Source organism: Macaca thibetana, chromosome 18 (genome assembly GCF_024542745.1).
Source record: "Macaca thibetana thibetana isolate TM-01 chromosome 18, ASM2454274v1, whole genome shotgun sequence".
NCBI lineage: Eukaryota > Metazoa > Chordata > Mammalia > Primates > Cercopithecidae > Macaca > Macaca thibetana.
In genome coordinates this window covers 71,124,054-71,138,850 of record NC_065595.1, presented here as the reverse complement: position 1 = coordinate 71,138,850, position 14,797 = coordinate 71,124,054, and the positions used below count along the sequence as shown (strand labels likewise).

General features: G+C 38.3%; 1 protein-coding gene across 14 annotated transcripts in view; it reads right to left on the bottom strand.

Moving 5' to 3' along the window:
• ANKRD62 (ankyrin repeat domain 62) overlaps positions 1-14,797 on the bottom strand; it is a 102,789-nt gene that overhangs the window by 14,001 nt on the left and 73,991 nt on the right. For 13 of the 14 annotated variants that reach the window (XR_007721144.1, XM_050767543.1, XM_050767544.1 and 10 more), the window contains 3 exons: positions 12,737-12,909; positions 4,007-4,040; positions 3,592-3,733 (listed from right to left, as the gene is read on the bottom strand). Coding sequence is in view for 13 of the 14 variants with exons in the window: in XM_050767543.1 (XP_050623500.1) it covers positions 3,592-3,733; positions 4,007-4,040; positions 12,737-12,909 (349 nt within the window). In the remaining variant the exon portion in view is untranslated. The remainder of the gene's footprint in view (positions 1-3,591; positions 3,734-4,006; positions 4,041-12,736; positions 12,910-14,797) is intronic. The other variant, XM_050767548.1, reaches the window with a different exon arrangement.

Below are 14,797 nucleotides of genomic sequence, written 5' to 3'. Positions count from 1 at the left end.
TTGTGTTCCCAAAAGTTCCTCTGCTGAAACCTAATCACAAGGGCAGATTTTTCGAGGTAGTGAAATCATGAGAGCCAAGCCCTCATGAATGGGATTAGTGTTCTTACACAACACAGCCCAGAGAGCCCCTCCACCCCTTCTGCCATGTGAGGACACAGAGAAAAAGAACACATCTATGATCCAGGAAGGTTCCTTACCACACAGCAAATTTGACAGCACTTTGACCTTGGACTCTGCAGACTCCAGAACTGTAAGAAATCATTTTCTACTGTTTATAAGCTACCCAGTCTATGGTATTTTGTTATACTATTGGTTTCAGGAAAAAAAGGAAGATCAGCAACACCAAACACTTTGGGAGATTGATAAATGTGAGAAATGTCTATTTACCCTGGCTGATCAGGAAGAAGAGAAGATACAAATTACTATACATGCAAATTACCATACATGCATATTACCAAGTCAAACAAGCCAACCTAAAAACGCTACTTTTTTTTTTTTTTTGTTTTGTTTTGAGACAGAGTCTTGCTCTGTCTCCCAGGCTGGAGTGCAAAGACATAAGCTTGGCTCACTGCAACCTCTGCCTCCCAGCTTCAAGCGATTCTCCTGCTTCAGCCTCCTGAGTAGCTGGGATTACAGGCGCCTGCCACCACACCCGGCTAATTTTTGTATTTTTAGTAGAGACAGGGTTTCGCCATGTTGGCCAGGCTGGTCTTGAACTCCTGACCTCAGGTGATCCACCCATCTTGGCCTCCCAAAAGTGCTGGGATTACAGGCGTGAGCCACCGTGTCCAGCCTTAAAATGTTATTTTCTGTATGATTCCAACTATATGACTTTCTGAAAAATGTAAAACTATGGATATAGTAAAAAGATCAGTGGCTGCCAGAGGATGAGGGACACCAGGAAAGGATACACAGGCAGAGTACTGAGGATTTTTAGGGAGGTGAAAGTGTATATGACTTACATACATGTCAGTGTACCTTAAGACCAAACCCATACGATGTATAGTACCAGCATACAATGCACACTACGGGCTGCAGGTGATTCTGATGTGCCAATGTAGGCTCATCCATTATAGCAACTGTACCACTATGGGAGGGTTACTGATAAGGAGGGAGGCTACATATGTGTGCAGGTAGAAGGTATTTGAAAAGTCTCTGTACCTTCCTCTCAATTTCGCTGTGAACATAAAACTGGTCTAATAAATAAACTCTTTATAATAAACCAATGAAGACTTTATCATAACTTCTTTAGAAAATTGAATCCAACAGTATAATAAAAGGACAATACATCATAAACAAATGGGTTTTTTCCCCAGGACTGCAGGGTTGGCTTAACATTCAAACATCGTTGTTATCTGCCAGATTAACAATGGAAAACAGTAGATCCATAGAATCATCTCAACAGACAGAGGCATTTGATACAATTCAACACCCATTCCTGATTTTGTAAAAATGAAAAAGTCTCAGCAAAGTAAGAATCCAGGGACCTTCCTCAGCAAGATAAAGAGCATCTGTGATGAACCTATAGCTAACATGTATCATGGTGAAAAACTATGTTCCCCAGAAGATGAACAACAACACAGGAATGTCTGCTTTTACTGCTTTTATGCAGCATTGTTCTGAAGATTCTAGCTAGCGCAGTCGGGCAAGAAAAAGAAATAAAAGTCATCCCAGTTGAAAAAATAAATAAAACTATCTTTATACATGACCATGACCACACAATAGGTTTGAGTAAACTCTAACCTGTGGACCAGCTTCTTGTCTTCGTCAATGAGCACAGCTGTGTTCATTAATGTACAGGCTGTCTATGGCTGCTCTCATACTACAGTGGCAGAGTCTATCAGCTACAACAGAAACCCCTTTTGCCACAAGTCTTTAATAAGAGGGTACTTTGAGAAAGAAAAGGTTTGACAATCTTTATGTAGAAAATCTGATCAAATCTACCAAGAATTAATAAGTGAGTATTATTAGTACCAGGACTAATAAGTGAGTTCAGTAAGATTGAAGTATACAAAACCAACATACAAAAATCAACTGTATTTCTATACACTCATGATAAACAATCAGATTAAATTTTTAAGCATATCATTTACAACTACATCAAAAACTGAAACAGATAAATCTGATAAACTATATAAAGACTTATACACTAAAAACTACCAAATATTACTGAGAAAATTAAATATGACATATAAATGCAGACATCCATTTTTTTAAAGAGTAGGAAGATTCATTATTAAGATGTCCACTCTCCATAAATTAATCTATAAATACAACACAATTCTAACCTAATGTCCAACAAGCCAGTACTTGTTGGACATTTTTAAATGACAAGGTGATTCTAAATTTTTTTTAAATTGACAAGCTGATTCTAAAGTTCATGTGGAAATGTAAAACTAGCATAGGCAAAACACAACGAAGAAGAGAGAAATCAACTTCAACAATTACTCTACATCAACAGTAACCAAAACAGTTGGCCACTGGTACAGGATGAATATCCCTTATTAAAAATGCTTGGGACCAAAAGTGTTTCAGGTTTTGGATTTTGGAATATTTGCATATACATGATGCAATATCTTGGCGGTAGGACGCATGTCTAAACACAAAATACTTATTCACAAAGAAAGATGGTAATTAAAAAAATACTGTCAATTATTTTGTGCATGAAACAAAGTTTGTGTATATGAGGTGAACATGCTTAGTCATTAGGATCATGCATATTAACCACATCCATAAGAATGGCTACAAATAAATACTGCAATACTTAGTGTGACAACACAGTAACCACAACTGTCCTGTTGTGCTGATGAGATGGAAATGGTACACTTTTTTTTTTTTTTTTTACAACAATTTGGCAGCTTTTTCTAAAAAGGGAACATAAAGCTGCATAGGACACTCTTGCAGGTTATGGATAACTACCTTTGTTTCACACGTGTATGTATCTGTCAAAACTTATCAAACTGTACATTTTACATATGTGAACTTCAACATGTATCAGTTATACCTCCCTGAAGCTATTGATTGTAGGAGCAAACACCTGGGACACTGGTTGTGACACAGAGAGAAACAAGGGTGTGAAATGAAGTAGTATAAAGCTAGAGCATTGTCATCCTTACCTTATAGCAATGATAAGTGGCAGCTGGGTGTTAAGCAAACAGGTAACATGATCAGATGTGAATTTTAAAAATGTATATAATTATGATTATAATTATATAATCCCTACTACCCCACCTTCCAAAACCACAGAATAGACCATGGTTTTGGAAGGTGGGGTAGTAGGAAAAAGAGTTAAATAAGATTATCACAGTATTCCAGGTATGAGATAATGATAACCTGACCCTCGGTAAAGGCATAGAAGAGAAGCAGAGTCAACAAATAGATTTGAGAGTGTCATTCACACTGGGAAAGGGTGGAATGATCACAGCTCTTTGGTTAAGAGTATACAAGATAGAGTAGTTCTCATTCTATGTTCACAAGAAGCATACTTCCGAGATGAACATCCCTATAACATCTATGGTACAGTGCTAAGCAATATCTGCATACATTACTATAGGATAGGGAAAGAGCCTTATATTTATGCATTGGTCCTACCTTTACACTCCATTCCATGTTGTTCAATGCGTAACATAAAATTCTTATCATCAGAGTAAGGCAAGTCATCATCCTCTGAGGTTTTTATAGATGACCCAGTTACGTCATTAAGGTCATCCTTGAAATATATTTGGCTTTTAACCTATAAAATAAATAACACTGTTTCAAAATGCCCTCAAAATATTTATAGCATATACTAAATATACACCAGCGGGAATTATCCATCTTTTTATACGAGCAAAAACACAGGTACTTCTTAAAATAACTGACTTTGGTTAAAAGGGTGCTTTTATGAATGGTTAACGGTGCTTTATCAAAGTCAATGTCTTTACAACAAAAGATTTTCTGTTTTTTTAACATGATCTTTTATAAGGTATTTTCAACAACATTCTTGACAAATTTACTTTTATAATACCTTGCTCTTTTCATTGGAGGTTTTCCTTGCAAGCCTAAAAAAAAAAAAAAAAAAAACCAAAAAATTCCAATCAGGCAATTAGTAAATATGTAAAATACAAAGAATATCTAAAACATTTTTATATAAAACCGCTGTATTTGTAATTTCTCTCTCTTATTCATAATGTTTACAGGTAATGTTTTTACAGGTGATGCAAAATATATTTTTTTACAAGGGGAAAAACTATAAATGGAAAGGGCAGTGCTACGGGACAAATGAAATATACTAATGTCAAAATATTAACTTTAAATCAAGCTTTCTGATCATCAAAGACAGAAAAAAAAAAACATTATTTGCAGTATTTGATAGAAAAATATGTATCCTGGGGTTTTCTCTCATCGCCCTTTTCAATACAAACAAAGTTTTACTGGTACTAAGACCTATTTAATAAATATTACTTACGTAACAGAATCCCTTTTTTAATGATAACATTAGCTAGTCTTTTCAGGACACACTGTGCAAGTACTGTATACTATTCTAAACACTGTACATATATTTAAGTCATTTAAATCCTCCCAGCAATTCTGTCAAGTAGGTAACATACTAGATATTTTATAAAGAAATAAACTAGGCACAGAAAGGCCACATAACTTGCCCAAACACATAAAACTGTTCAATAGTAGACTAAGCATTCAAACCCAAGAACTCTGGCTCCAAAACATGTGTTTCACAATATGCTATGAAAGTAATATTTATTTTCAAGTAATATGATAGCAGATGAATTCATATTATCTTTCAGTTTCTGAATATAAGTAACAATTTCTGAATCTTGCAATATTTTTAAAGATTTTAACTTTGGCATTTTTTTTAAGTTCAGTGGTACAACTGCAGGTTTGTTATGTATGTAAACTTGTGTCACAGGGGTTTGTTGCAGATTATTTCATCACACACGTATTAAGCCTAGTACTCATTAGTTATTCTTCCTGATTCTTTACCTCCACTCATCCTCCACTCTCCACCTTCCAAAAGGTGCCAGTGTGTGTTGCTCCTCTCAATGTGTCTATGTGTTCTCACCATTTGGCTCCCATTTTTGAGAAAGAACATGTGGTATTTGGTTTTCTTTTACTGTGTTAAATTGCTAAGGATAATGGCCTCCAGCTCCATCCATGTTCCCGCAAATGACATGATCTCATTTTTTTATGGCTACCTAATATTTCCTGGTGTATATGTACCACATTTTCTATATACAGTCTATCAGTAACAGGCATTTACTTTGATTCCAGGTCTTTGCTATTGTGAATAGTACTGCAATGAATATATGCATGCATGTGTCTTTATAACAAAATAATTTATATTCCTTTGGGTAGGTACCCAGTAATGAGATTGTAGGTTGAATGGTACTTCTGTCTTTGAGGAAATGCCACACTGTTTTCCACAATGGCTGAACTAATAATGTACACTCCCACCAACAGTGTATACGCATTCCTTTTTCTGTGCAACCTCACCAGCATCTGTTATTTTTGTACCTTTTTTTTTTTGAGGCGTAGTCTCAGTCTGTCGCCCAGGCTGGAATGCTCAGTGACGTGATCTCAGCTCACTGCAACCTCTGCCTCCCAGGTGCAAGCAATTCTTCTGCCTTAGCCTCCTGAGTAGCAGGGATTATAGGCGAGTGCCACCACACCAGGTTAATTTTTGTATTTTTAGTAGAGACGATGTTTCACCAATATTGGTCAGGCTGGTTGCAAACTCCTGACCTCCTGATTCATCTGCCTCGGCCTCCCAAAGTGGTGGGATTACAGGCGTGAGCCACCATGCCTGGCCTGAACTTTTTAATAATAGCCATTCTTACTGGTGTTAGATGGCATGTTATTGTGGTTTTGATTTGCATTTCTCTAACGATCAGTGAAGTTGAGCTTTTTTTCCATGTTTGTTGATCTTGTGTATGTCTTCTTTTGAAAAGTATCTGTTCTTGGCCTGGAGCAGCGGCTGACATCTGTAATCACAGCACTTTGAGAGGCCAAGGTGGGCAGATTACTTGAGGTCAGAAGTTTGAGACCAGCCTGGCCAACATGGCAAAATACCATCTCTGCTAAAAATACAAAAATTCGCAGAGTGTGGTAGGGCATGCCTATAGTCCCAGTTACTCAGCAGGCTGAGGCATGAGAATCACTTGAGCCTGGGATGGGGAGGGAAGTTGCAGTGAGCCGAGATCACAGCACTGCACTCCGGCCTGGGAGACAGAGCAAGACTAAAATAAAAAGAAAAAAAGAAAAGTATCTGTTCATGTCCTTTGCCCAGTTTTTATGGGATTTTCTCTTGTATTTACGTTTCTTACAGATGTTAGATATCAGACGTTTGCCAGATGCGTAGTTTGCAAAAATGTCTTCCTTTGTGGAGGTTGTCTGTTCAGTCTGATGACAGTTTCTTTTGCTGTGCAGAATCTCCTTAGTTTAATTTGATTCCACTTGTCAATTTTTGCTTTTGTTGCAATTGCTTTGGCATCTTCATGATGAAATCTTTGCCGGTGCCTATGTCCAGAATGGTATTGCCTAGATTGTCTTCCTGGGTTTTTATAGCTTGCAATTTTACAGTTAAATCTTTAATCCATCTTGAGGTAATTTTTGTTTATGGTATAAGGAAACGGTGAACTTTCAATCCTCTGCATATGGCTAGCCAGTTATCCCAGCACCATTTATTGAATACGGTCCTGTCCTTGTTGCTTTTTGTCAGGTTTGTCGAAGATCAGAGATTTGCAGCTGTGTGGTCTTATTTCTGGGTTCTCTTTTGTTCCACTGGTCCATGTGTCTGTTTTGAACCAGTGCCATGTTGTTTGGTTTCTGTAACTCCGTAGTATAGTTTGAAGTCAGGTAGTGTGATTCCTCCAGCTTTGTTCTTTTTGCTGAGGACTGCCTTGGCTATTCATGCCTTTTTCTGGTTCCCTATGAATTTTAAAATAGTTTCCTGTATTTCTGTAAAGAATGTCAGTGGTAGTTTAATAGGAACACCATTGAGTCTATCAAATGCTTTGGGCAGTATGACTTTTTTTTTTTCTTTTTCTCTTTTTTTTTTTTGAGATGGAGTCTTGCTGTTGTCGGCCTAGGCTGAAGTGCAATGGCATGATCTCTGCTCACTGCAATCTCCGCCTCCTGGGTTCCAGCAATTCTCCTGCCCTCAGCCTCCTGAGTAACTGAGATTACAGGTGCCTGCCACCATGCCTGGCTAATTTTTGTATTTTTAGTAGAGATGGGGTTTCACCATGTTGGCCAGGCTGGTCTCAAACTCTATCTCTGAGCAGTGTTTTGTAGTTCTTGTAGAGATCTTTCCCCCTCTACTTAGCTGTATTCCTAGTTTTTTATGTTGTTGTTGTTTTGGTGGCAATTGTGAGTAAGAGTTCGCTCTTGGTTTGGCTCTTCACTTGACTATTGTTGGTTTATGGGAATGGTAGTAATTTTTGCACATTGATTTTGTATCCTGAAACTTTCCTCAAGTTGTACCAGCTTAAGATTTTGGGCCCACACTATGTGGTTTTCTAGGTACAGGATCATGTCATCTTCAAACTAAGATAGTTTGACTTCCTGTCTTCCTATTTGGATGCCCGTTATTTCTTTCTCTTGATGGACCACCCTGGCCAGAACTTACAATACTATGTTGGAAAGAAGTGGTGAGAGAGGGCATCCTTGTCTAGTGTCACTTTTCAAGGGGACCGCTTGCAGCTTTTGCTCATTCGGTATGATGTTTTCTGTGGGTTTGTCATATATGGTTCTTACTATTTTGAGGTATGTTCCTTCAATAACTAGTTGAGAGTTTTTAACATAAATGTTGAATTTCATCAAAAGACATTTCTGAATCTATTGAGATGTGATTATCTCAATAATAAACAGAATAATTATGTTTATTTGATTAATCACTTATTGATTTTTTTTTTTTTTTGAGACTGAGTCTCACTCTATCACCAAGGCTGGAGTGCAGTTTGCAATCTTGGCTCACTGCAACCTCTGCCTCCCGGGTTCAAGCGATTCTCCTGCCTCAGTCTCCTGAGTAGCTGAGACTACAAGTGCGCGCCAGCACACCCGGCTAATTGTTTGTATTTTTAGTAGAGACGGGGTTTCATTGTGTTAGTCAGGATGGTCTTGATCTCCTGACCTCGTGATCCGCCCACCTCAGCCTCCCAGAGTGTTGGGATTACAGGCGTGAGCCACTGTGCCTGGCCTATTGATCTGCACATGTTGAAACAACCTTGCATCACAGGGATGAAGCTAAATGCTCACATCAAAAAGAAAGATCTCAAGTTAACAACCTAATGTCACAACTAAAACAACTAGAAAGGCAGGAGGAAAATCTAGGTGAGTGAGTGACATTCTGAAAGCCAAGTGAACAAAGTGATATGGAGGAAAAAGTTCTCCATGGGGTCAAATATTGCTGATAGGTTAAATAAAATGAGATCTAAGAAATTATGTCTAGATGTATCACAGTGAAAAAATGACAAGCTTGAGAGTAACAAGTTTAGAGGAGCGGTGAGAGTGAAAGTTATGACAGTGAGTTCAAGAGTGAATGGAAGGGAAAGTTGAGTCCATGAGTACAGATGGTTCAATTTCAAGGATATCATACCTAAGCGGCATTATCGTGCATGACCTAATATTCTTCTTGTTCAACTGTATTTCCCAATCCTTTTATAATGATTAGTTACATAGTATGTTTTAACACTTAAGCATTTTTAAAATTATATACATATGGCATTTTTATAAGCCAGACCATGGTATAAATGAATAAAGCCATAAAATTATAGAACTAGAAATCCCCTTGAGCATTTCTAGATTATATAAAAGTGATTAACATTTTGCTCATGCTTCTAAAGACCAAAGACTAATGATTTCAAGGACAGTATTTTTTACTTGAGAAAACTCACCCAACTCTGAGACATTTTAAACTCATCAAATACACAAAGCAATTAGTCATACTAAAATACTCAATTCTGTAACAGGAATAAAAAGTGACAATGCAAAAATATATTATTTTGTAAACTTAGTTTTTGTAAATTATACAATATGAAGTCTACTGAAAATATGGTGTGGTTCATACTTTTCAAAGGAAGAATAATGACATGCATTGAGAGTGCCTCTGAACAGGAGAAATACTGCACTGGCAGCACCTTGGTTTTCAGCACACAGGTCAGCAAATTATATAAATAGTGTATGCCAAATAATAAATAGTGTGTGCCAAATTCAGCCTACCTGTACTACCTGTTTGTGTAAGTTTTTTTTTTTTTTTTTTTGGTAACAGTGAAACCTATTCTTTTATTGAATGACAAGGGAATCTATTCATTTATTGAATGACAGTAATTCACTTATCAAGCGACAGAGTGACACCTATTCATTTATTGTCTATGAAAGATGTTGGACTACAACAACACAGACCCTCTGGTCCTTAAAGCCTAAATGTTATTATCTGGCTCTTTACATAAAAAGTTGGCCAACTCCTGGCTTGGTAGATCAAAGGTCCTTTGATATACTTCGATAACTTTTAGCAATATTGTAAATCTTTGTATAAAATATGGTTCCCCATGTGCAATCCCTTGGCAATTTTCAGATTATTATAAAGGTCTAATATTTGAGCACTTTTGCATTGAGAAAAACAACAATTTTATAACTAACGATTCTGTTGGTAACAAAGTAAAGTGCCAATGTAGCATGTAGCTTCCTCTTCTAACTCAGTCAACACTCTAAGTATTAAGATCATACAATCTTGTATTCTGACAAAATTTGCTTAGGAGAATTGGTACTTGCAGAGTGGGGTACTGCTATAAAGATAATCTGAAAATGTGGAAGAGACTGGAACTGGGTAACTCACAGAGGTTAGAACAGTTTCGAGGGCTCAGAAGATGACAGCAAGATGGGAAAAACTGGGAATTTCCTAGTGAATTGCTAAATGGTTTTGACCAAAATGCTGATAGTGATATGGACAATGAGGTCCAGGCTGACACAGTCTCAGATGAAGAGGAGGAAGTTATTGAGAACTAAAGTAAAGGTCACTCATGCTATACTCTAGCAAAGAGACTGGTGGCATTTTGCCCCTGCCCTAGAGATCCGTAGAACTTTACACTTGAGAGAGATGATTTAAGTATCTGGCAAAAGAGATTTCTAAGCAGAAAAGCATTCCATATGTAACCTAGCTTATTCTGAAAAGCATTCATGTGGTCACAAAGATGGTTTGGAATTGGAACTTATGTTTAAAGAGGAAGCAAACCATAAATGTTTGGAAACTTTGATGCCTGACTACATGGTAGAAAAGAAAAACCTGTTTTCTGGGCAGAAATTCAAGCCTCCTGCAGAAACTTTCATAAGTAACAAGGAACTGAGTGTTAATAGCCAAGACAATGGGGAAAATGTCTCCAGGGCATGTCAAAAATCTTCCCAGAAGACCCTCCCATCACAGGTGCAGAGGAAAAAATAAGTTTCTTGGGTTGGGACCAGGGCCCCGCTGCTCTGTGCAGACCTGGGACATGGCACCCTGCATCCCAGCTGCTCCAGCTCCAGCCATGGTAAAAAGGGCCAAGGTACAGCTCAGGCTGTTGCTTTAGAGAGTGAAAACCCCATGCTTTGGCAGCTTCCATGTGGTGTTGGGCCTACAGGTGCGCAGAACACAAGAGGTGAGGTTTGGGAACCTTTGCCTAGATTTGAGAGGATGTATGGAAATGCCTGGATGTCCAAGCAAAATCTGCTGCAGGGGCAGAGCCCTCAAGAAGAACCTCTGCTAGGGCAGTGCAGAAGGGAAATGTAGAGTTGGAGCCCCCACAAAGAGCTCCCAATGGGGCACTGCCTAGAAGAGCTGTGAGAAGAGGGTGACCATCTTCCGGACCCCAAAAAGGTAGATCCACTGACAGCTCATACTGTGCACCTGGAAAAGCTGCAGGCACTCAACATCAGACCATGAAAGCAGCCACAAGGGCTGTCCCCTGCAGAGCCACAGCGGCAGAGCTGCTCAAGGCCATGGGAGCCCACACTTTGCATCAGTGTGCCCTGGATGTGAGACATGGAGTCAAAGGAGATCATTTAGGAGCTTTAAGATTTAATGACTGCCAAGTAGAGTTTCAGACTTGCATGGGGCCTATGGCACCTTTGTTTTGGCTAATTTCTCCCATTTGGAATGGGAACATTTACCCAATGCATGTACCCTCATTGTATCTTAGAACTAACTAGTTTTTGATTTCACAGGCTCACATCCTTGTCTCGGATCAGACATTTTGGGTCCCAACTTGGACTTTTGGGTTAATGCTTGACTGAGTTAAGACACTGGGGGCACTGATGGGGAGGCAGTATTGGTTTTGAAATCTGAAAAGGACATGAGATTTGAAAGGGGCCAGGGGTGGAATAATATGGTTTGGTGCTGTGTCCCCACCAAAATCTCATCTCAAATCGTAATCCCCACCTGTCAGAAGAGAGACCTGGTGGAAGGTGACTTGATCATGGAGGCTGTTTCCCCCATGCTGTTCTTGTGATAGTGAGTGAGTTCTCACAAGAGCTGATGGTTTTAAAGTAGGGGACTTCCTTGCTCTCACTCTCTCCTACTGCCTTGTGGAGAAGGTGCTTGCTTCTCCTTTGCCTTCTGCCATGATTGTAAATTTCCAGAGGCTTCCCCAGCCATGAGGAACTGTGAGTCAATTAAACTTCTTTTGTTTATAAATTACCCAGTGTCAGAGCTGTGTCTTTATAGCAGTATGAAAATAGACTAATACAAGATGTGTTATCAAACCAAATGCTTTAAAGATACTTTACTGGTGAAATAATCACTACACTATAAATGCAACTTCATTTTTATAAGAGGGTTGCATACTACATTATTTTATGGGTATGACTATTTCCTTATTAATAGACTTTTACACAATCTCAAATATTTTGATATGACAATGTTATAATAAAAGTTCTTACCATATATATGTATGCATGCAACAATTTCATATAAAGAAATAACTATACACACACACATATATATGTTGGCCTATTGCATGTTATATATATCATATATATAATAAATATATAATTAATGACTTTAACCGCTTGTGTGTATGTGTAAACTCATATTTTCCTGTAGAATCTAGTCCCAGAAGTAAAGCTGTCAGGTTAATGAAATGACATATTTAAAATTTTGATGCATGCTACTAAACTACCCTTCAATAAAGATTTACCAATTTCATTTAGCAACAGTGTATAAGAGCATGTCTTTCTTCACATTTGTCTAGTTATTTTATTTATTTATTTATTTTTTTTGAGATGTAGTCTCGCTCTGTCGCCCAGGCTGGGGTGCAATGGCCGGATCTCAGCTCACTGCAAGCTCTGCCTCCCGGGTTTAAGCCATTCTCCTGCCTCAGCCTCCCGAGTAGCTGGGACTACAGGCCCCTGCCACCTCGCCCAGCTAGTTTTTTGGATTTTTAGTAGAGACGGGGTTTCACTGTGTTAGCCAGGATGGTCTCGATCTCCTAACCTCGTGATCCACCCGTCTCGGCCTCCCAAAGTGCTGGGATTACAGGCTTGAGCCACCGCGCCCAGCCGTCTACTTATTTGTTAAATAAAACATGAATATATTGGAAAGACTGTAACTCATTGCTTGTTAATTTGCATTTTATGATTACTAGGCAAGGCAGAAAATTCCTCATAAAACTATAAAATTTGTTAATCGTACATATTAACCCAAATTAGAATTCATTTTATAGAACAATTAACAATGATCTGCTGTTAAATATTGCTATAGGATTACCTATCAAACTTGTCATTCTCCTTCCTGGGAAACTGATGATTATCAGGTTTTCTGTTCTTTATTTTGTGAGTTAATTCATCAACATCATCATTATAATTGTCACTGTCATCAGCATGTACGTTTCTTGAAACTTCCATTTTCTTATTTCTGCATTTCTTCATTTTTTCTTCAACCTTCAATGAAAGTTTCATACTGAGAATAACTGTCATTATTTTATCTAACAGAAAGAACTTTTTTGTGTTCATTTAATTCTTGACTCTGTCATATTAGTCATGACATGATAAAATACCTTGTGCTTACTTTTATCATTATATATAATTATACATGTTATAATTTTTATTGAAATTCATATAAAGTCTGATTTATTTGTTTGAGTGAATAAAATTTTCAAAACTTTCAAAATGGGCCCATTCCAAATTTGTGCTTTTATTCCCATTGCTGTCTAATATGCATTTTCACCCCCTGGTGCCCTTGTGACGAGCAGAAATAGAGAAATAAAAAGAAAGCCATGAAATCTGTCCTCTTCTATCTTTACCTCCTGGAGTTTACACTAAACGGCCAGATTTAGAGGATGTGACATTGTGGAGCTTCAAGAACAGAAAGGAAGCTTTCCCCTTTCTGCGGTTAAGCTTTCTTTTCCCGCTGTCTTTTATTTTACTTTTTCCATTTGGATCCTAGGATATCAAAAATATGAAGGTGCTTGCTGAAATACAAGAACTAAAATTTGAAACCACATAAGAAACAGAGTTAAACTGCTAAGATGCTACTTTAGGGTTCTGGAAAATGAGATGCTTTCCAAATCTCACATTCAGTAACCACGACATTTTATAGCTGGAGGATATACAGTGTAAGAAATTATCTACTTTAGCCCCATTATCAAAAAGGATTAAATGATTCATCTAAAGCCCCTGGCATTTCCGAGCATTTTATTGCACAAAACCTGATAATACTGTTTCATAATGCTGAATCAGATAAATTACCTGATACATTCATGAAATTAATCAGAAGAATTAAAAGTGTAACTCCGGGGCTGGGCGCGGTGGCTCACGCCTGTAATCCCAGCACTTTGGGAGGCCGAGGCAGGCGGATCACGAGGTCAGGAGATCGAGACCATCCTGGCTAACACAGTGAAACCCCGTCTCTACTAAAAATGCAAAAAATTTGCCGGGCGAGGCGGCGGGCGCCTGTAGTCCCAGCTACTCGGGAGGCTGAGGCAGGAGAATGGCGTGAACCCGGGAGGCGGAGCTTGCAGTGAGCCGAGATCGCGCCATTGCACTCCAGCCTGGGCGACTAAGCGAGACTCTGTCTCAAAAAAAAAAAAAAAAAAAAAAACAAAAAAACAAAAACTAGCCGGGTGCGGTGGCGGCGCCTGTAGTCCCAGCTACTCGGGAGGCTGAGGCAGGAGAATGGCGTGAACCCGGGAGGTGGAGCTTGCAGTGAGCTGAGATCCAGCCACTGCACTCCAGCCTGGGCGACAGAGCGAGACTCCGTCTCAAAAAAAAAAAAAAAAAAAAAAAAAAAAAAAAAAAGAGTTTAACTCCGGGAAAGTAACTTAATGCCTCAGAAGGGGCTGAGAGGTCTCATCTACTTTTACTTTTAAAGGTGAACATCACCAGATTTTTGTCTATCTTTAAAACTCGATGTACCTAAATCAGGTTTCTACTTTGGAGTCATATACTAAATTTTTGGCTGAGAATCCATGGTACTGACATAATAAAGTTATACATACTAAAACTTATGCTCTATTAAACAAAATCACATTAAGATCTGCTTTGACAGAAACATGTGGAAGTTGTGATTAAAAATAGATGGAGATATCTATATACATTTGTTTTCAAACATATTTAAGGTTGTCATGATGAAATTGTAAGCCCTAACATATTGAGTGAAATGGATCAAGTTGCACACCTGAAAGCACAACACACAGATTCCTTTGCCTATGAATATTTGTTCCAACTCTCAAGGATAGATACATTTTTATAGCACTTCTCAGTCATTGCTTCCTTCCCATTGATTTCCCACTTTATTGTTTAAGTGCAATTCATCATTAAATCAATAGGG